At 52.3% G+C, this 20,986-nt stretch overlaps 1 protein-coding gene across 1 annotated transcript; it reads left to right on the top strand.

Moving 5' to 3' along the window:
- Window positions 1–5,277: 5,277 nt before the first annotated feature.
- On the top strand, window positions 5,278–13,085 carry APCS (amyloid P component, serum). Its single transcript, XM_039512925.1, has 2 exons — window positions 5,278–5,362; window positions 11,669–13,085. Exons 1-2 carry the CDS (start codon window positions 5,299–5,301, stop codon window positions 12,280–12,282), a joined length of 678 nt encoding a protein of 225 aa, XP_039368859.1. The 5' UTR covers window positions 5,278–5,298; the 3' UTR covers window positions 12,283–13,085.
- Window positions 13,086–20,986: the final 7,901 nt, after the last annotated feature.

The following is a 20,986-nucleotide window of genomic DNA, read 5'->3' as shown; positions in this document are numbered from 1 at the left end:
CAGCCTTCTCTCCCCATTCAGTGAGCAGATGCAGCAGGAGAGTGTTTGCTTGGAGTCACCATGGTCAGCTGGGAAGATGCAATGTGAGCTCTCCATGCTGAGCCACCAGGAAGTGACATTTCTAAAATTCCCAAGCCTTTAAAGGGGGAGGGGTGGATGCCTGTGTACCCGAGTGCAGGGCAGCAGAGTTCGAACTGCTGACCCAGAGCAGTCAGGATGGGCCTTGTGGGACACCTCCTGGAGGCCATTTAGAGTGACAAAACCAAGTACGGTGTCTACACTGACACTTTGTTGATCTAACTTTGCTGCAAAAAGCTTTACGCCGCTCATCATGGTGGTTTTATTTTGTCAGCAAAACAGGAGAGTTTTGACAGTGGAGGAGCACTGTAGTGTGTACACCTCCACTGCTTTTGCTGACAAAGCTGTGTAGTGTAGACAAGGTATAGCGTTCACTTGTGCAGCACCTCTGTATATGTGGCACATGCAGGCTGCTGTGCATTGCGAACCCAGAGCTCCCCACCCAGATCCCTTCTGTCCCAGCATCATCTGAAATGCCATCCAACCTGTTCAACCACTGGCCAGCAGCCAAAATCCGGTGATTATCTGCACAGGGAGTACAGTCTCCTGACACTCGGTTAGGTTACAGGAAAACAGAGGAAGGACTGCTGAGGGCCTGAACAGGGGATGTTCCCTCACCAAGTTGCCAAACATGTTGGCAGATATGAGACAATAGCTGCACAGTTCCATGGAACAAGAAGATTGTTTGCACAAGGGTCATTTGAAGTGCTGTGTTCACTGGCATGAATCCTAGTGTTGTTAAGAACTAGAGACAAGGTGGGAGTGGTAATACCTTTGATTGGACCAACTTCCGTTAATGAAAGAGATGAGCTTACTCAGGGCTCTGTGTCAGGGCTGGGAAAGGTTCTCAGAGATTGTTTACCATGAGGAGTTAGCATGTTGTAGGAGACCATTCAAGGCAATGCAGGGGAGTTAAAACCCCTCTGCAGTCATAGGATACTCCCACACCAACATCAACTTCCTGGACACTATGAGCAGCTTCAACAAAGAAACCCACGGATCACCACACCTACCCTCATAGATGCAATAACCAACCCAGACACACTAAGGAATCTGTTATCTACAGCCAGGCTCTGAGATACCACAGAACATGCTCCGAGGAGAAAGTCCAGGATATACACCTTAGCACACAAAACCGCCTTCACCAAACAAAGCCACTCCACCAGGCAAGTAACTTGCATCATGGAATGGGCCGTCCCAATACCCCAAGAGAACATGCTTCAGTATGGAAAAAAAAAATCCTCCAACTGCACCCGTAGTTGTCACCTAGCACCCTGGAACCCATATAGGGTATCGTTAAACAGTTACAACCCATACTCTATGCAGGGGTGGCTCTACAAATTTGGGCGCCCCAAGCAATCATGCCCGGGAGGCGCCCCCGAGCCGCAGGAGCAGCGGAACTGCCGCGGGCATGACTGCGGAGGGTCCGCTGGTCGCGCGGCTCAGCTGGACCTCCCGCAGCTGCGGACGGTTCGCTGGTCCGGCGGCTCCGGTTGAGCTGCCGCAGTCATGCCTGCGGGAGGTCCAGACGAGCCGCGGGACCAGCGAACCGTCCGCAGTCATGCCTACGGCAGGTCCGGTCATCCCCGGGCTCCGGTGGACCTCCCGCAGGCATGACTGCGGCAGGTCCACCGGCCCAGCCTGCCGCCCCCTGGGAAAGGGCCGCCCCAGGCGGTTGCTTGCCCCGCTGGGCTCTAGAGCCGCCCCTGACTCTATGGCAGTGGTCTCCAACCCTTTTACCCACAAGATCACTTTTTGAATTTAAGATCAACCCAGGATCTATCCTGCTCCTTCCCTGAGGCCCCACCCCTTCCCTGAGGCAATGCCCCACTCATCCATCCCCCTCCCTCCATTGCTCGCTCTCCCCCACCCTCACTCACCTGCACCGGGCTGAGGCAGGGGGTTGGTTTGTGGGAGGGGTTAGGGCTCTGGGCTGGGGCCAAGTGGTTCGGAGTGTGGGAAGGGGCTCCAGGCTGGGGCAGTGTGAGGTGCAGGAGGGGTGAGGGCTCTGGCAGGGATGTTGGGTGCAGGAGGGGGTTCCAGGCTGGGGCAGTGTTGGGGTGAAGGAGGGGTGAGGGGCTTGGGCTCTGGGAGGGGGTTGGTGCAGGAGGGGGCTCCAGGCTGGGGCAGTGTTGGGGTGCAGGAGGGGTGAGGGCGTGGGCTCTGGGAGGGGTTGGTGCAGGAGGGGGCTCCTGGCTGAGCCTGGGGCAGTGTTGGGGTGCAGGAGGGGTGAGGGGTCCAGGCTGGGGCAGTGTTGGGGTGCAGGAGGGGCTCTGGGCTGGGGCAGTGTTGGGGTGCAGGAGGGGTGAGGAGTGCGGGCTCTGGGAGGGGAGTTGGTGCAGGAGCGGGGTCCAGGCTGGGGCAGTGTTGGGGTGCAGGAGGGGTGAGGGGTGTGGGCTCTGGCAAGGGGGTTGGTGCAGGAGGGGGCTCCAGGCTGAGCCTGGGGCAGTGTTGGGGTGCAGGAGGGGTGAGGGGTGTAGGCTCTGGGAGGGGGGTTGGTGCAGGAGGGGGGACCAGGCTGGGGCAGTGTTGGGGTGCAGGAGGGGTGAGGGGTGTGGGCTCTGGCAGGGGGGTTGGTGCAGGAGGGGGCTCCAGGCTGGAGCAGTGTTGGGGTGCAGAAGGGGGTGCAAGGTGCAGGCTCCAGCCAAGAAGTGCTTACCACAGGCATCTCCCAGCCAGTGGCACAGCGGGGCTCATACAGGCTGTGTGCCTGCTCTGGCCCCACGCCACTCCGAGGGGCAGCTGGCTGCTGGCATGTCTCTGAGGGCCCTAGGAGTGGGTGGGGGGCAGCGGGTCTGCATGCCCACAAGCACCGCCCCCACAGCTCCCATTGGCTGGTTCCCAGCCAATAGCAGCTGCAGGGATGGTGCTGAGGGTAGGGGCAGAGCATGGAGGTGCCTAAGGGTTTGGCTACACTTGCAGCTGTACATCGCTGGGAGTTAAAGCTGTCTTCATACAGCTGTGTAGGGAAAGCGCTGCAGTGTGGCCACATTTGCAGCATTTGCAGCGGTGTTGGGAGCGGTGCATTATGGGCAGCTATCCCAGCATTCAAGTGGCTGCAAGGTGCTTTTCAAAAGAGGGGGGTGGGGTGGAGTGTGACAGGGAGCGTGGGGGGGAGAGAGAGAGAGAGTGGATTTTTGGAGCCGACACTGTGTCAGCTCCCTGCCTTACAAATTCTGACCACTTCCCCCACCCCTCTCTCATTCACTCTTAAATGCAAATAGCCTTCAGACCAGATAAGCAGCTGCTCCAATGGACTCCCTTCCCCCCCTCCCCCGCCGTGCTGTTTCTTTCCTCAAGCAAACAGTAGCTGTGGACATTCATCCCCCTGCCTGCCTCATTCACAGCAAACAGGAGCTGTGTTTGTTTTTTAGATAAGCAGCTCCGGGAACCCCGAGTTCACAACAAAACAAAGAGAGGCATCATAACAAAACAAAGAGTTCTTTAGTTAAAAGCATTATGGGAAAATTCCGGAGGTCAGTTACAGCATAGTAAGATTAATCACTGTTTACACTGGCACTCCAGCGCTGCAGCACCAGTGCTGCAGCCGTTATTCCCCAGGCCGAAGTGGAGTACAGCCAGTGCTGTAGCCAGGGAGATACAGTGCTGTATGTGCCTTGCCAGTGTGGACGGGAAGTAAGTTGCAGCGCTGTAAAGCCACTACCAGCGCTGCAACTCTCCAGTGTAGCCAAGGCCTAATTCTCTCCCCCAAGGGGCCGCAGAGACGTGCCAACAGCCTGCTGCGACTGGGAGCAGTGTGGAGACAGGGCAGGCATGCAGCCTGCCTGAGCCCTGCTGTGCTGCAGGACTTTTAGCGGCCGGAGGTCGCAAGCAACTGGAAGAGGCTCCAGGATTGACCAGGCTATAGCGATCGACCAGTTGGTGACCACTGCTCTATGGGGACCACATCCTGAAAGAAAAATTTCCCACCCCCACTCTTCTGGCCTTCTAGCAACCTCACAACCTTGCCAAGCTCATCGTCAGGAACTAGCTCCCCACAGTCCAGGACACACCAACTCAGAGTAACACCAGCCCCTGCCAGACCGACAGATGCAAAACCTGAAGACATATCTCACTGCTGCTACACTCATCAACACCTCCCACAACACCCAGTTCAAGATCCCAGGGTCCTATACGTGCCCATCACAACATGTTGTGCACCTCATCAAGTGCACTAAATGCCCCAATATCGACTATGTGAGAGAAACTACACAATCAATACGAAAACTCAAAAACTCACACAGGAAAACTGGTAAATGACAAACACCACAGACCCCTGGGTGAACACTTTTCACAAAATGATCACTCTATATCTAACCTCTCAGACTTGGTCCACAAAGGGAACCTGCCCAGGGCCCTCAACAGACCAGTCTGGGAGCTTAAATTCATAATTTTGCTAGACACCAAAAATCACGGACTTGCTAAAGACACTGGACTTATGGCTCATTCCATCAATCTGTAACCCCACTTTGCGCTAGAACTGCAGAGGAATTAACTGCCCTCTTCACCTTGAATGGTCTTTTACAACACGTTAACTCCTTATGCTAAACAATCTGTTCCACCTTGTATTTAGCTGTGACACTCGGAGTACCTTCCCCAGAGCTCAAGAAGAGCCCTATGTAAGCTCCAAAGCTTGTCTCTCTCACCAACAGAAGTTGGTCCAGTAAAAGATATTGCCTCATGCCCTCCCCCTTGTCTCTCTTATATCCCGCTACACAGCTACAACATTCCTAAGAACTAGGCATTCTGCATTATGGGCCCTGGCCAGAGCCCTTGAGACCCAGCTCAGGGTCTCCCATGGGCCTCAATGCGCTTTGGATCAGGCCATATACTAACAACCAGATTGTTTAGCAGAGGAAGCAAAAATCCCAGTGAAATGTGTCAGTTGCCAGCAGGTGACTCGCTAGATGGGAAGGTGCTGGTTGCAGAGCGGGATGCAGTCAGGAGACACTGTGTGCATGGGGAGTGTCACCATAAAGGGGCAGCGCTCGGTGCAGAGTATAGGAAGGGTTAATAATAACTGCAGGGTGGTGACAGGTTGACATCCGGATCCAAAGGGGAATTCCAGACTCTGCCCCTGGGACGGGATTGGTTGAACAAGTTTCCACTCCCACTCCCACCTCCACCTAGGGGGGCAGGTTTCAGGGCAGAGCAGTCCAGGGCCTCCCACCTCCCTTCTCCACGTTCCTGCCCCTCTGGGTCACTCTGCAGGTGAAGAACATGGAGAAGGTGCAGCTTTGGCTCCTCATCCTCGCTGGCCTCTCGGGAGCCGTCACCCAGTCAGGTAGGGGCAGGCGGCAGTGCCAGGGGCCGAGCCCTGGCTGGGCACAGAATGACACAGCTGAGCATGGGTTCCAGCGGGAAACTGAACCGAGGGCGCTGGGTCCTGTCAGAAATGCCCGGGCAGTAGCCCTGTCCCGAGCCCTGGTGTTTCATGCTGCTGCAGGGGTGCAGTGCACAGGCTGTCCTGGGGGGAGGGGGGAGCAGTGCCCCATCCTGGGCATGGCAGAGAGCATCACCAGGGCAGAGTGCAGCAGAGACGTGGGGGAGCACTGTCCAAACGCCTCCGACTGGGGAGCGTCTGGGTCACTGAGTCTGGCTCCCATGTGCAGTGCCGCCGGCTCCCACTGCGTTCTCACTGTGACGGGATTGGTCGGGCTGGAGCCTTTGGCCCATTACGCGAGATGCTACAGCCCTCTAGCAAATCTGAGCCCTCTGACTGGCTGCCTGCCCCACTTGCCCACCTCCTGGGGCAGAAGAACCAACCACTGCTGCCAAGGGCGCCAAGTAGGTGGCAGGGGGCTGTTTCTAGCTGTTTGTAGCTCTTGTGGCTGTGGAGAAAATTTCAAAATATGACCCCAGCGCACCTTAAAAGCTCAAAAAGCAGAATGTAAATTAAAAAACCACCAGATCTATTATTTTTACATAATCTCATTGTTTTAAAGCCAGTTTCATGATTTTTGATAAGCCTGATTCTTGATTTTTGAACATTTGGGGTTGGCAATACTATGAAAGTGATTAGAAAGTGTCAGTTTCACTCCTGTTTAAAGTTATTCTCTAGTCTATTATTTGTAACACCCCTAGAGCCCCAGGCAGGTGCAGTATAAACTCTCGGCGCTTTGCCCTAATAAGATGTTTCCATAAATTAAATGATCTATTCCAAGCTTGATGAACTGCAAAAAAGTGGTAGAAAGTCATCTAGATTTTTCTACAGTTGTTTCAGTTGTTGTATTCAAGAGTTAGTAATAAAGTATGAATTTACATTAACATTTTAAACCTAATCAGTGTCCCTTAAGTGACTTGACACAAAATGTCAGAACGTGTTAGTATTAGAGCTGAGTGGGTCTAATATTTATTTATTTTTCTTTCTTTATATAGGAATTAGAAATTCTTATCTGACAGGAGCACTGTTTCTAAGTCAGTGGTCCCCAACCTTTTTCATCCGGCAGGCACCAGACGAAGGACCGTGGCGGCGGTCGAGCATCCGCCGAAATGCCGCCGAATTTCGGCGGCATTTCAGCGGATGCTCGACCGCCGGCCAGGACGCGGGCGCATTTAGATGCCCCCACTGGCGCCACGGCACCCTTGGGCACCACGTTAGGGATCCCTGATCTAAGCTTTCTGCAAAAAAAAAAAAAAGCCAAGAGTTTTCAGGTGCCCAAGTAGCCTCTGGAATCATGGTTAAAGTTGTCCCCCACCACCAAAATCTGAAATGGTGCCTGACCACTGCTTCAGGCAGAGCTCTCCCCTCTCCACACATAACAACCCAAGGTCGAGGGACGGGAGCGCAGGACCCAGCAGCTCAGGGCAGCTCTGCCCCATCCCCTCCTGGGAACTATGGGGATGGGATGGCACCACTGCCCCTGCCCACTGTGGCACCCTCCTGGGAAGGGCCAGAGGAGTGTGAAGAGCCCCTCTAGGCACCCCGCTTCCACAGTCTGCAAAGGGAGGGGACCCCTCTGCAGCACCCTACCCCCCACAGGTCTGAGAGAGGGGGCTGAAGAGACCCAGAAGGAGCACAGGTGGGGCTGGGGGGGGCTGCACCAAAAGGCGGGACTGGGGAGCAGCATTAATTGCTGGGCAGGGGATGGGCAGATGTGGGGGTGAGAGCTCTGGCAGCCAGGGCCAAAATCAACGTAGTCAATACATTTGGGAGAGGGGGCAGCACTGATTGTCACCCCCACATGGGAGAGGCAGGGGCTGACAGACCGAAAACACAATGTCACCCTTCAGATAAAAGCACATGATTTCGAGGGTGCGACTCAGGATTTCTGATGTGTGGAGGTTGGCCGGCCGGCCTATGTCTGGGGTGCTTTTGACCATGTTCCCCAGACTATATGTGTGTACCCTGGGGTGTCTGGCCTCTCTGAGCCCTTTCCACACTCCTCCCTCTGCCACTGAGGTGCAGGAAGCTCCTTTGGGTAGCTCTGAGCCAGGCTGTTTTTGTAGATTCATGGATCACCAGATAGCTAGTCTGACCCCCGCATAGCACAGGCCAGAGACCTGCCCCAAACTAATTCCTGGAGCAGAGCTTCTAGAAAAACATCCAATCCTGAGCTAAAAATTGCCAGCGATGGAGACTCCACCATGACCCCTAGGTGTCTCCCCACCCCTCCATGGGTGTGTCCCTTATCAACATGCCCCTGGGCATCTGTTCACACTGACGAGTGGGAGGAGACTGCTCCTGCAAGGCAATGGTTGCGGGAATGTGGGGGACAGGGCTCTGGGACGTTCCCGTGTGAGAAGCAATACTTGGGATGTGGCAGGCCCCGTGCTGGGAAGCACTAGGAGCTTTGGGGAGTTCTCACTTGGGTTGCCTAGTTCTTGTTCTCCACAGCCCCCCTGCCCGCCACACCAGCTTCCTGTTAGATTCTGGTGCTAGTCAAACCTTGGCTTTGACTCAGGGCATGTAAGCAGTGGTGAGCTGGAGACGGTTCCCACTGGTGCTAAATTTAGAAGCCGGTTTAGAACCGGTTGTTAGGGTTACCATACAGCCAGCAGCCGCTGCTGCTGCTGGGAGACAAGACACCTCCTCTGTGCAGCTAGAGCGTCTTTTGCCCGATCGCTACCTTCCCCCGTTTGCCCCGCAGCCCCCCTGGCCTCATCACCCCCAATTCCTCTCCCTCCTGAGCCTCATCACCCCCGGATTCCTCCCCTCCCGCGATTCTTCCCCTCCAAGTCTCCTCTTACCTTGGGGTCCCGCAGGCTGATTGAATCAAACTGCAGCTCTCCTGCCCGAGCTGATTCAATCACTCTGCGGGAGCCCAAGGTAAGACGAGACTCGGAGGGGAGGAATCCGGGGGTGACAAGCCTGGGGTCGGAGGGAGAGGAATTGGGGGTGATGAGGTTTGGGGGGCTGCGGGGCAAACCGGGGGAAGGTAGCGCTAGAGCAAAGGACTCTCAGCTCTTCAGCTGCACAGAGCTGAGGTGTCTTGTCTCCCAGCTACCTCTGCTGCGAGGGGAATCAGACTGCGGCTGGCAGCCTGCGGAGCCCAAGGTAAGAAGGGGAGGGGAAGAATCAGAGAGTGACGGGGCTGGGGAGGGGGGAGGAATCGGGGGGTGACGAGGCTCGTGGGGGGAGGAATTGTGGGGTGACGAGGCTGGGAGGGAGGGGCGGGGAGACAGGGATGGGATCCCAGGATGGCAGTGAGTTGCCTGTCTGTATGTTCTAAATAATAGCTGCTGTTACCCGAGCAAAATCCTCTCCTCTACATTTCCTTTCTATTTTTGCCTTATTTTCTCCAGTCTGCAGTTCTGTTTTTAAAGCCTATATTATCTATTCGTGTTAATCTGCCTCTCTGTTTCAGACAGGGTTAAATATGTAACTTGTTTTACATAGAAAAATATCTAGAGAGATAATGGTAAGACTATCACCCAGCATTCTAAAAAGGATCTGTCCTTTACACTTTGTGACTAGGAAAAACAAAACTTGTCTTTGAATTTTATTAACCAATGTAATTGCTTTTAACACATCAGGAAGAAAGGCAATGATTTTAAGACCTGTTTGTATAATAATGGAAATACTATAGTTTCTCACTGGCTAACTGTTAAAACATCATTTCTTTTGTTTACAGCCACTGGCAGTAGCTATATAATCCCTTACCCCACGATGGTGTTCTGTAACATTTGCCATGGCTACTGTTTAAATTCTTGCCAAGCTTTTCATCATATCCACAGAACAGAGATTAAATTAATGTAACTGCTAGCTTCAATTCATACTAGTGCTTGTAAAAACTGCATCATCAAAGCACTTAGTTCAATTTTGCAATAAATATCAGAATCCAATAAAGACTATTAAATCTGACTTATTGGCTACATATGTATTTGGAGATGCAGTCAGCTATTATTCAACAGTGAGTTTCGGGGGGCGGCTGTCAGGGGGCAGGGGTGTGGAGGGGGTCGGGGCAGTCAGGGGACAGGGAACGGGGCGAGTTGGGTAGGGGGTGGGGACCTGGGAGGGTAGTTAGAGTGGGGGGGATCTTGGGAGTCGATGGTCAGGGGACAAGGAGCAGGGGTGGGGTTGATGGATTGCAGGTTCTGAGGGGGGCAGTGGGGGCAGGACGTGGGGGTGTTGCATGGGGAGGACAGCTGTTTTGGGGGGCACAGCCTTCCCTACCTGGCCCAGATACAATTTTGCAACCCTGATGTGCGGGGCCAGCTTCAGGAAGTGTGGGACCCAATTTGAACAGTTTTGACAGGGCCCTGGCAGGGATGAACTTAAAAAAAAAACACGTAAAAAACACGTGGGGCTTACTCACCGGGCGGCGCTCCAAGTCTTCGGCGGCACTTTGGCAGCGGGTCATTCACTCGCTCTGAGTCTTCAGTGGCACTGAAGGACCCGCTGCCAAAGTGCTGCTGAAGACCCGGAGCGAATGAAGGTTTTGGCAGCTCATCACTGCATGTAAGGGTGAGGTAGGGGAGACCTGGCCATACCCCCAGACTCTCTAGCTGGTGCTGTAGGCCAGGACAGAGCTGCATTGGCAGAGTTAAGTGCGGGCCCAGAACTGACATAGCAGAAGCCGCACCCAAAGTTTTACCCTGACAGTAGGGTTGCCTGGTGTCCGTTTATCGGCCAGAACATCCAGTCAAAACAGGACCCTGGTGATTCTGATCAGTGCTACTGACTGGGCTGTTAAAAGTCTATTTGGCCACAGTGGGGCAGGCAGGTTCCCTGCCCAGCTCCACAAGGCTTCCAGAAAGTGGCTGGCCTGGCCGGCTCCTAGACAGAGGAGTAGCCAGGGGGGCTCTGTGTGCTGCCCCCACCTGCAGGCGCTGCCCCACACTGTGGCCAATAGGAGTTGCGAGGGCGGTGCATGCGGGAAGTGGCAGTGTGTGGAGCCACCTGGCCGTGCCTCTGCTTAGGAGCCAGAGAGACCTGTCACTGCTTCCCGGGAGCAGCCTGTGGTAAACACCGTGGGGAGATTGCACCTTGCACTCCAACCCCCTGCCCCAGCCCACAGCCCCCTCCCACACTCCGAACCCCTCGGCCCCAGCCCAGACCTCCCTTCTGGACCCCAAACCCCTCATTCCTGGCTCCACTCCAGAGCCCTTGTCCCCAACTGGATCCCTCACCCACTCCAGCACCCTGAACTCCTCATTTCTGAACCCACCACGGAGCCCAAGCCCACAGCCCAGAGCCTGTACCCCCTCCCACACCCCAACCCCCTGCCTCTGCCCAAAGCCCCCTCTCACACTCTGAACACTTTGGCCCACCCCACAGCCTCCTCCTGCACCCCAAACCCCTTATGCCCAGCCTCACTCCAGAGCCTGCATCCCCAACTGGAGCCCTCACTCCCTCCCGCACCCCAACCCCCTGCCCCAGCCCAGTGAAAATGAGCAAGTGAGTGAGGGTGGGGAAGAGCGAGCTACCACGGAGTGTTGGGGAGTCAGGGCCCTGCACCCCTTTTCCCGAGATTCACTGTGACTCTCAGCCAGCCAGTAAAACAGAAGGTTTATTAGATGACAGGAGCACAGTCCCAAGCAGAGCATGTAGGTACAACCAGAACCCTTCAATCAAGTCCTTCTGGGGGGGTTCAAGGAGCTTTAGACCCCAGCTTGGGGTTCCTTGCGTTGTATCACCCAGCCCAAACTGACACTCAAAATTCCTCCAGCAGCTTTCTCCCCCCTGCCCTCTGCTCCTCCTCTACTTTGTTCAGTCTCCCCGGCAGAAGGTGTCACTTCTCCCCACCCTTCTCCTGGCTCAGGTTACAGCTCAGGTAGCTTCCTTCTCACCCCCAATGTAACTCCCTGGCAACATTCCCAGGTCAAATCTGCCCTGCTCCGTGCTCCATCACACGAGCGATGTGTGTGTGGGGGGGGGTTATGGAGAGAGTGGGGATGGGGCCTTGGAGAAGGCGTGGGACTTCAGGGAAGTGGCAAGGCTGGGACAGGGCAAGGGTGTTCAGTTTTCTGCACTTACAAAGTTGGCAACCCTACCTGACAGAGCTGTGTACGGTGGGACTGGAACAGCAGGGGGAGGCCCAGGGCTGGAAAAGCTAACCGCCTTGGAAACATTCGAATGACTTGTCTTAGTAAGAAGAGTGTCAGCCTGATAGAGAACCCAGCCTTTTCCTCTCACTTCTCCACACAGATCTCTATGGGCAGGTGTTTGTTTTTCCAAAGGAGTCTGCTGATGCCCACGTTATCCTGAACATGAATAACAGTGGTCCTCTGCAGACCTTCACCGTGTGTCTGAGATACTTCACTGACCTGACCCGGTCCTACAGCCTGTTCTCCTACGCTACCAGGGCCAGAGACAATGAGATCCTCCTCTTCAAAGAGAAGCCTGGGGAGCTCATTCTGCACGTCGGAGGCGACCTGGTCACCTTCAAAGTCCCAGAAGGAAGAGACACAAGCACTGGGTGGGTGCATGTCTGTGCCAGCTGGGAGTCCGCCACCGGCATAGCCGAGCTCTGGGTGAACGGAAGTCCCTTACCCAGGAAGGGGCTGAAGAAAGGCTACTCTGTCAGCAACCAGGGTGTGATCATCCTGGGGCAGGAGCAGGACTCCTTTGGGGGTGGATTTGATGCCAAGCAGTCATTTGTAGGGGAAATTGCTGATGTGTACATGTGGGACCGTGCCACCCCAACTGCTGCAATGCAGGCTGCCAATGACAATTCGCAGCTGCCCACCTCCATTGTGGGCTGGGGTAGTTTGCAGTATCAAATAAAGGGTTATGTGGTACTGAAACCCACGCTGGCATAAGGTCCTATTAAAATGCAGTCTTGCCTTGGGAAAAGGGGCCTGGCCATCCAGCTCCAAACCCCATTGGTGCATGACAGAGAATAGTGATGCACACAGTCCAGTGGCATCTGAGCAAAACTAGTGTCAACCTCTGATCTTGTGAACCCTGTGGGCACAGTGTGAAATCCACCAATCCCTGGTGTTTGTGTCATTTGGGCATTTACCTGTGTCTAAAGCCTGGTGTGATTCTGTATCCCAATAAATGAGCTGATTTGCCCCTCTGCAGCCTGTGGTGTATTGAGAATCCCAGTACAGCTCCACTGGGTACAGTCTAAGAATGGGAATCCAGGTTGTCCAGGTTGTGACCCGCTGTGTCAGAGGGCTCTGAGAATTCTGGGTTCCTAATGTTCATGGCCACCACAGGAGTCAGTTCTTCTGTGTGAGAATCAAACAAGAGGATCCTGTTCAATATTAATACACACACAGGAACCCCACAAATAGTCCCCATTCCATAGTGTTACAGGATCCCCGGGGTACAACCTGGAACTGGGGTACCACTGTGCCCCTTTAACTCTCCAGCCTGGGCTGTCTCTCACAATGCTTTGCTAGTAACAAGCAGCAAACCCCTCTAAGCACTGTTATCATTCAGTACAACAGCACATGGAGCTCCGCACCCAACTAGACTGCATGAATGCTCCCCGAGCCACTCACAAATCACACAGAGAAAAGTACCAGCAATCTCCCAAGCCCACAGCCTTGCAGCCCAAAACTGTACTGTCTTGTCGTGGTCGGAAGCCTGACCAGTGTAAATTCCTTACCCAGTCTGCCTCTCCCTCGACGTGGAGCGAACACACAGTAGCTTTTGTAACCTGAGCTGAGATTTCCCAAAGCATTTCAACTAAAACCCATTGTTTTATATTTTACCTAAAACAGATTTATTAACTACAGAAAGATAGATTTTAAGTGATTATAAGTGGTAAGCACAAAAGGTCAGAGATAGTTACCAAAGAAAATAAAAGGTAAGCACACAGTCTAAATCTTAAACCTTATTAGACTAGGCCAGGGGTAGGCAACCTATGGCACGCGTGCCAAAGGCAGCACATGACCTGATTTTCAGTGGCACTCACACTGCCCGGGTCCTGGCCACCGGTCCGGGGCCTCTGCATTTTTATTTAATATTAAATGAAGCTTCTTGAACATTTTTAAAACCTTATTTACTTTACATACAACAATAGTTTAGTTATATATTATAGACTTATAGAAAGAGACCTTCTAAAAACGTTAAAATGTATGACTGGCACGCAAAATCTTAAATCTGAGTGAATAAATGAAGACTCGGCACACCACTTCTGAAAGGCTGCCAACCCCTGGACTAGGCAGTGTTTGGATCAAGCAGTTCTCTCACCCCACTGGATGTGGCAGGTAGGTTATAGTCCTAAATACACAGGTTTCCCCTTTAAGCCTGGGACCAGTCTCCTCAGTTCAAGTCTTTGTCTTCTCAGTGTTCTTGTTGCTTCCCACGTAGGTGGGGAAGGAGAAAGGTCAAAGTATGATGCCACTGTCCTCTATATTATATCCTCAGTCCATGTGCCTGGAAAACACTAGGCCAGACATGTCCTGCTGGGCTTTGCTGACTCACAGGGTTGAGCAATCCCCCATTGTGTGGTGCTTCTCTTACAGAATTGTAAATCCCTTGTTTACAACTCCCCTGCTGATTAATGGTCACTTAACACCCTCCTGGGAATGGATCACCACCTAGCAGTAGAGACCGTCAAACTTACAACATATTCCAGTAACAATCATAGAGCAAAATCTCATAACTTCATACACAATAACGATATACATATTTGAACAGAACAACGGGTTTCAGAAGATCATGACCTTTCATATGATATCTTACATGGCATGCTTTGTTTGAAATAGATCATCGCCTGTGCCAGAAATGATTTATATAAAATCTCTTAATCTGGTGTCAATTCAAGTCCCTTGGCCACCAAATTCCCTTTGTGGAGCCAGTTACACCTAGAATCCTGGTGCTGTCAATGGTGGTTATGCTTAATGCTGCCTTGGGAGGTACCTGACAAAGGCTCATTGGAGGGAGCGTGACAGAAGGGAAACGTGGTTGGCTCTGGATGCCATGTTGCAGTGTGGGTACAATCCAGGTCAGTCGCCTTATCTTCCATGCACTGCTTTGTAGCCTTTGCTTTTATTTAAAGTCAATTTTAGTGATATTATATTACATTATCGAGGGTTTGGCTTTGGCAGCTATAGTCTCAAGAGTTATCTCTGCTTGTTTTAGATCTAGAGCTCATGGAAACACATGAAACCATAGGCAAGTAACACAGACAATCACAAGAACAAGCTCCGCTATCTTTTATCAACTTTATTAAAGTTACCAACAAAGATATGAATGTCCCAGCATATATAATGCCTAAATATACCCATGCACCAATTATAACTGCAGACATACTCACATCCTCCTAGATACTGTTAGAGTCTGATGGCTCTCTCATGGATTGATCATCAGTCGAGGGAAGGTCCATTTTCCCAGGCACCCCCTTTTTATAAAGTGAATCTGTCTATACCTACATTCTGCATATGTCCATGAAAGTGTCAACCCTCTTTTTCCTTAGTGGTCTGTGTCCCCCAGAAATATATGGGACCCCAACTTTCATAGGTTGTGTAGGTTCTCTTTATTCTCATTAGCATTGACACACATCCTGTACTGTGTGGTTAAGACACATGTTGGAGACAGATGTGCCTCTACAGCATTTTTATGATTTCAAATTAATCTTCCATCTACTTTTTGCAATATTACCACTTGTTACCTCTTTTCCCATAGTCTTAGGGCATAGGGTTATTCTTCAGTTACTTACTTATGTCGCATTTCTTAGCTCCAAAGCCTAAAATAGCGAAGCTAAAGTTCTGCAAGCCTCAGCCTACGGGTCTTGCACTTTAGCCTTTCTTACTTAGATATCTAATAAATAGTTCCCTCTAAATACTGATCAATCTTATCATTCTATAATCCTACACTTTAACCTTATTTAACATATGATTATCTAGGGGAAAAGCTCCCCAAAGTCTAGAGGCAAATGGCTTGCATAAGCCATAGGTGAGTTTAATTCTGGTGTTTGTAACCTTTGGCAAAGGGCTCCCCAAAGAAATGTCCAAAAGAGGTGTGGCCAGCCATCTCCATCCCATCCCAAGGTCCAATCAGAGATGATTTCTGGTCCCTCTTGATACAGATCTGCTAATGCACTTCCCTGGCAATCACTAAGCTTATCCTGGCCTTGGGAATCTCCATCTATGGCTATTCCAGTCCAAACAAAATCCATTGACAAAACCTTTTGGATTCTGCTCTCTGCTTGTTCCAATTGTATGTTTACAGAGCAATGTGGTTATGAGTCCAAATGACTGTGATGGGGGCACTCTCCCCCTGAGTGCCTCCAAGAGGCTGGGAGTGGTGCTGCAATCTTTTCCCCCACTACTGGCTCCCCCTGTTGGGCTGATGACCTTGATAAGCAGATCTTCAGTGGCTCAGCCCTCCAGCCAAGTCACACAGTTGTCATGGACTTTGTCCGGGGTAGCAAAGAGTTCACCAAACTGTCTGCCTCCACCAAGATCTTCAGCCCAGTCCCTGGGCCCTTTAAATCTAGCCCTCTGCTTGGGCTTCTAAAGTAGCGTTGCCTTCTTCTCAGGGCTCAGGCCACTTTGCCAGTGGCTGGGATGTGTGTGGGGGAGGATGAGGGGAGAGATGCAGGCCACTCATGGCTCCAGGTCCAACCCAGGGACACTATAAAGAGCAGACATGGACTCTTCCTTCAATCAGTTCCTACTGCTTCCCTGGGTGTCTTCCCATCTGGCCCTTCACCACCCACCATGACCTCAGGGTTACAGCTCTCAGGGCCTCTTGCTCCCAGGACCAGGAAATACATCCCATTGATCTCCTGTGGTGGCAGCGGAGCTCCATCCTTCCCCCTATGGCCCCAGGTGGGGACAGACAGGCCTACCCACCCAGCCTAGCCTCTCCCCACACAGCCTCTTTGGTCCCACCCAGGAACTGACTGACCCACCCAGCCATGCCTTGTCCCCTATGACTCCACCCTGCTGAGCCAGGGACCAGACCTGGGTCAAAGTCAGCCCAGCCCACCAACTGAGCTGGTGAGGCCCTGCCCCTCCTTTTATCTGAGCCTGCTGAGCTCTGATTGGCTGCTTCCAGGAAGTCTGTCTAGGCAGGTCTGGAGGACCCCCATCTGCTGCTCCTTCAGGGGGAGGGGAGGGAGGGAGTAGTAGAGCCACAGGGCCTCCAGCAGGGCCCACAAGGCCGGGTGCGCTCTGTGCACCGCTCCATTTAGAACAGAGAATCAGCAGTGAGCCAGAAAGAACCTCAGACTGTACAGCCATGGACGCCAGGCCTGGCTGCATGCAACCGGCTCTGTGGAAATGTGCTCAGAGACAGAGCAGCTCAGCTGGATCTGTGGAAGGTGAAGGCAATTGTAGAATTGGAAAGACCAGGAGCCCTCCAGAGACTGTGACCATGATAATATATCTAAGCAAATTCACTTCCCGCTCTGCTCGCGGTGGGCAGCTCAGAGGCACCCTGGGCACAACACGCTGCCTCGCTGCTGTATCTCTGGTGCATTATTACAACAAAAGAGGCTAGCACTGCCTCTGCGGATCTCCTACAATTCACAGTTGAGGGGAAAGTTCCCCACCACCACCCCAAGAAGGAATATGATGGTCTGGGGCTCCGCTGGGCGGCACAGTGGGGTAGTGGTGCGTTGTGCTGTGGGAGAGGCAGCACCTTCCCTCTGCACTGCCTGGGCTCGGAAACAGGTTTGGTTTGGGATTTGCAGTGACTCTGCTCCAGGACAAATTTGGAGTCTAGCCTTGCTTTGCCAGAAATTGCCTGTGGACCCTCCGTGAACCACCTGAAATACTAGGGGCCACACACTCCTTAATTTGTATTGACCAAGCTCATTGCACAGCCCAGGGCTCCTGGCATCCCTCCATCTCCCCAAGTGCCACCTTCCCAGCCCCCTCTATTGCAGGGACTCCGTGCAGCTCCCTCATACCAGGGGCTCTGTGTGGCCCCCAGCCCCTCCTCCCATACCAGGGTCCCCCAATCTCCTTCCCCTGCCAGAAGCTGTGTCACTTCTCTCCCCCCACCCCGCATGCTCCCCCTGCCACCAGCATTAATTGCATCCCACCCCACACTTCCCTCCATGCCAGGGGCTCTGTGTGCCCCCCATTCTCCTTCCCCCCATGCCAGGGGCTCTGTGAGCCCCTCCATTCCCCTTTCCCCCATGCCAGGGGCTCTGTGTGCCCCCCATTCCCTTTTCCTCCATGCCAGGGGCTCTGTGTGCCCCCCCATTCTCACCGTCCTCCCATGCCAGGGTCTCTGTGTGCCCCTCTTCCCTCTCCCTCCCCCCATGATTCACCCCACCAGAATCTGTGTGGACCTCTCTATCCTCCCATCCCTCCATTCCAGGATTCCCCATTCCCAGTCCTCCACAGGGATCTGTAACTACAAGCCCGTGGGTCTGCAGCAGGGTTTGAACACAGGACTTTCAGATCCACACACCATGAGCTTTGGCAGTGGGTGATACATTCTTGGCTAGACACAGGGGTGAAAGTAAGATAAAATACTTACCAGTATGAGGGCCCGGCTCTGGGCCCCTGGAAGGGGTGAGGTCTTGGGTGGAAGGGGTGGGGCTGGGGTCAGCCTCCCCCAGCCAGCCCTTCCAAGTTGCCCAGCCCATGCCGCCCAGGGCTCTCATGGTGATTTAAAGGGCCTGTGGCTCTGGCCGGTGCCACGGTAGCAGTGGCGGCTGGGAGCCCCAGGCCCTTTTAAATTGCTGGGCCCCGGGGCAGCTGCATCTTTTGCCCCCCAACCCCTCCCCCCGGTCGGCAGCGGCACTGGGGGTGGGGCGTAAAAGGGTCAGTGACATTAAAGCACTGCCATGGCAGCACTTTAACGTGGGCTATGTATGGGCCGGTACCGGCAGCCACTTCTTACCAATATGCCGTATTGGCCCATACTGGCCCACTTTCACCTCTGGCTAGACAGCAGAAGCACATGGTAACCCCTGGGTTCACTTCCCTGCTCTGGAAGTGGGTAGATCAGGTGCTACAGGCAGGACAGCCAAACAGAGATCTGGCATATTCATGCCAAAAGGAAAACTCGTTGATCAGTTTTCCATCAGAAAGGGCTGCTTAGTCGAAATTGTCGAGTTTGGTGGGAACATGTCAATTTCAACAAAACATCTGAGGGAAACATTTCTAAAAAGATTAAAAATCAACATGAAATAGTTTAACTCAGTTTGACTTTTTCATTTCAAATTACTTTTACATTGTATTGTATTTGCGACAGTGTACCCCACAAGGCTTTATGGAAATATGCTTATGATTGTATATATAATATAACTGTAATATGTTTTATGCTACATATGTCATGTAACATCTCTCTGTAAAGGTTATGATCTACTGAATCTATTAATCTGATTTGTATGCATGTATCATTGTTGTATTTGAAGTTATGAATATTGGCTGGGCACTGGCTTGATTTTTAAGTAGCCTTTGTAAAGCATTTGGTCAGCTTCTTGAGAAAGGAATGTGCAAATTAAGTGCCCAGTCAAGAAGCACTTAAGAGACAATGGATCTTGGGAGGCTCCAATCCACATAAGAAGTCTACATGAGGATGTTCAAGGCAGCAAGTAAACAGTGGCTGCTGCCTGTAAAAAGTGAGTCATGCATGGACATGTGACTTGCCCATGTGACTCCAAAACTCCATCTTGGAGATGGACTTTGCATAGGGGAGAGGACGGGGTCTCCACCCAGAAAAGAAAGTCCACTTAAACCCCTGGGAGACCCCTCCATTTGGTCTTCAGCTGGCTAAAGAGATAGCCTCTCCACCCCCAAGGATACCTGAAAGAGACTGGAACAAAGGACAGTAACTACAGGGGTGATTGCTGGACCCAGACTAGAAGGAGACTAGTCTGTAAAAGGAAGCTTACTGGAACTGGTGAGGTTTTATCTGTATTCAGTTTTCTTAGACATAGACTTGCGAGTTCTATTTTATTTTACTTAGTAATTCACTTTGTTCTGTCTTTTACTTCTTGGAACCACTTAACTCCTACATTCTGTATTTAATAAAATCACTTTTTACTTATTAATTAACCCAGAGTATGTATTAATACCTGGGGCGGGGGAGCAAACAGCTGTGCATATCTCTCTATCAGTGTTATAGAGGGTGAACAATTTATCAGTTTACCCTGTATAAGCTTTATACAGGGTAAAACAGATTTCTTTGGGGTTTGGACCCCACTGGGAGTTGGGCATCTGAGTGTTAAAGACAGGAACACTTTATAAGCTGCTTTCAGCTAAGTCTGTAGCAGTGGGGCATATGGCTCAGACCCTGGGTCTTTGTTGGAGCAGATGGGTGTGTCTGGCTCAGCAAGACAGGCTGCTGGAGTCCTGAGCTGGGAGGGAAAGCAGGGGTAGAAGTAGTCTTGGCACATTGGGTGGCAGCTCCCAAGGGAGTTTCTGTGATCCGACTTGTCACAGTTTTTCCCCTCAGGTTCTTAAGTCCAGCAACCAAAAGTCCCTTTAACATGCCCACCCCTCCTCTGCACCCCATTTACAGTTGCTGTCCTTGGTCAGTGCAGACCCAGAGTTCAGAGATACATCTGCAGAGTTCACTGCCCACCCTGGCACCTTACTCACTCTGATGCCCAGGAACTTGCTCGCCACTCCTCTTTGCCGGCCGCCCTGCCTGCCGATCAGCCCTCTGCTCCTCTTTGGCAGCAGCCCTGCTGGCCAGTTGGTGCTCCACATCCCTCCACCAGCCCCTCTGCTGGCAGATCACCACACTGCTCTGTGGTGCTCCACTCCAGTCCTCTCCAGCAGCTGCCTTGCCTGCTCACTGATACACCTCTCCACTGAGCATCATGCCAGCAGATTTTCAACCTGCCAGATACCTTCAAGTCCCTCCACTTAACACAGCTCTCAGTGATTCTAATTGTTAGTATGGGAGCCTCACTTCTGGTACATACTGGACAGCCTCTTACACCAGAAACACTCTCCCTACTCAGTCCTAGGTATCACTGATTTCAACTCTCCAGCATGCAACAAAACTTTCAACTGAGTGTAAATTAGTTCTTTTATTACACAGTGGTGAAAGGAGAGGAGGAAAAAAATCAGATCAACTCTAACACCCACCCCCACCAAACAAACTTGCTCATGGTCACCACCACTACTGGTCTTTGGAACCCATGTCCCCTGCCCAGCAAGTGTCATTAGTTGAGGGTGAGACCCTCAATCACACCATGACAAGCACAGTTCTGCTGCCCTTGATGCACACAACAAGGATAACAACCCTTTAGTGCCCCTGCCCCCAGTAACAAGGAGACTGGGGATCCAACACCAGCCAAAAGTGATCATTTGAGCAAGCAATCCCATCATGCTGAGCACCTAGGCAGGGTGGGTGTGCCCATGCAAATGAGATCAGCTTCTGAAGTCCTCTTCCACAGCTCATCACTAGATTTCGGGGGAGAGCTCATTTAGACCCTGCTTACATTATAGTGGTTTGACAGTGTCACTATAAAACATTCTGATAAGGTCATTCTGATGGGTCCAAATCAAAATATTTTGTTCTGCAAAATATTCTGAGATTTTGAATTTTCCTCCTGATTTGGGACAAAATTACCTTTCAAAGTGTCACCAT

Source organism: Mauremys reevesii, linkage group 24 (assembly GCF_016161935.1).
Source record: "Mauremys reevesii isolate NIE-2019 linkage group 24, ASM1616193v1, whole genome shotgun sequence".
Classification (NCBI taxonomy): Eukaryota; Metazoa; Chordata; order Testudines; family Geoemydidae; genus Mauremys; species Mauremys reevesii.
The sequence above is the reverse complement of the archived record's forward strand: the minus strand, read 5'-3'. Positions and strand labels throughout refer to the sequence as shown.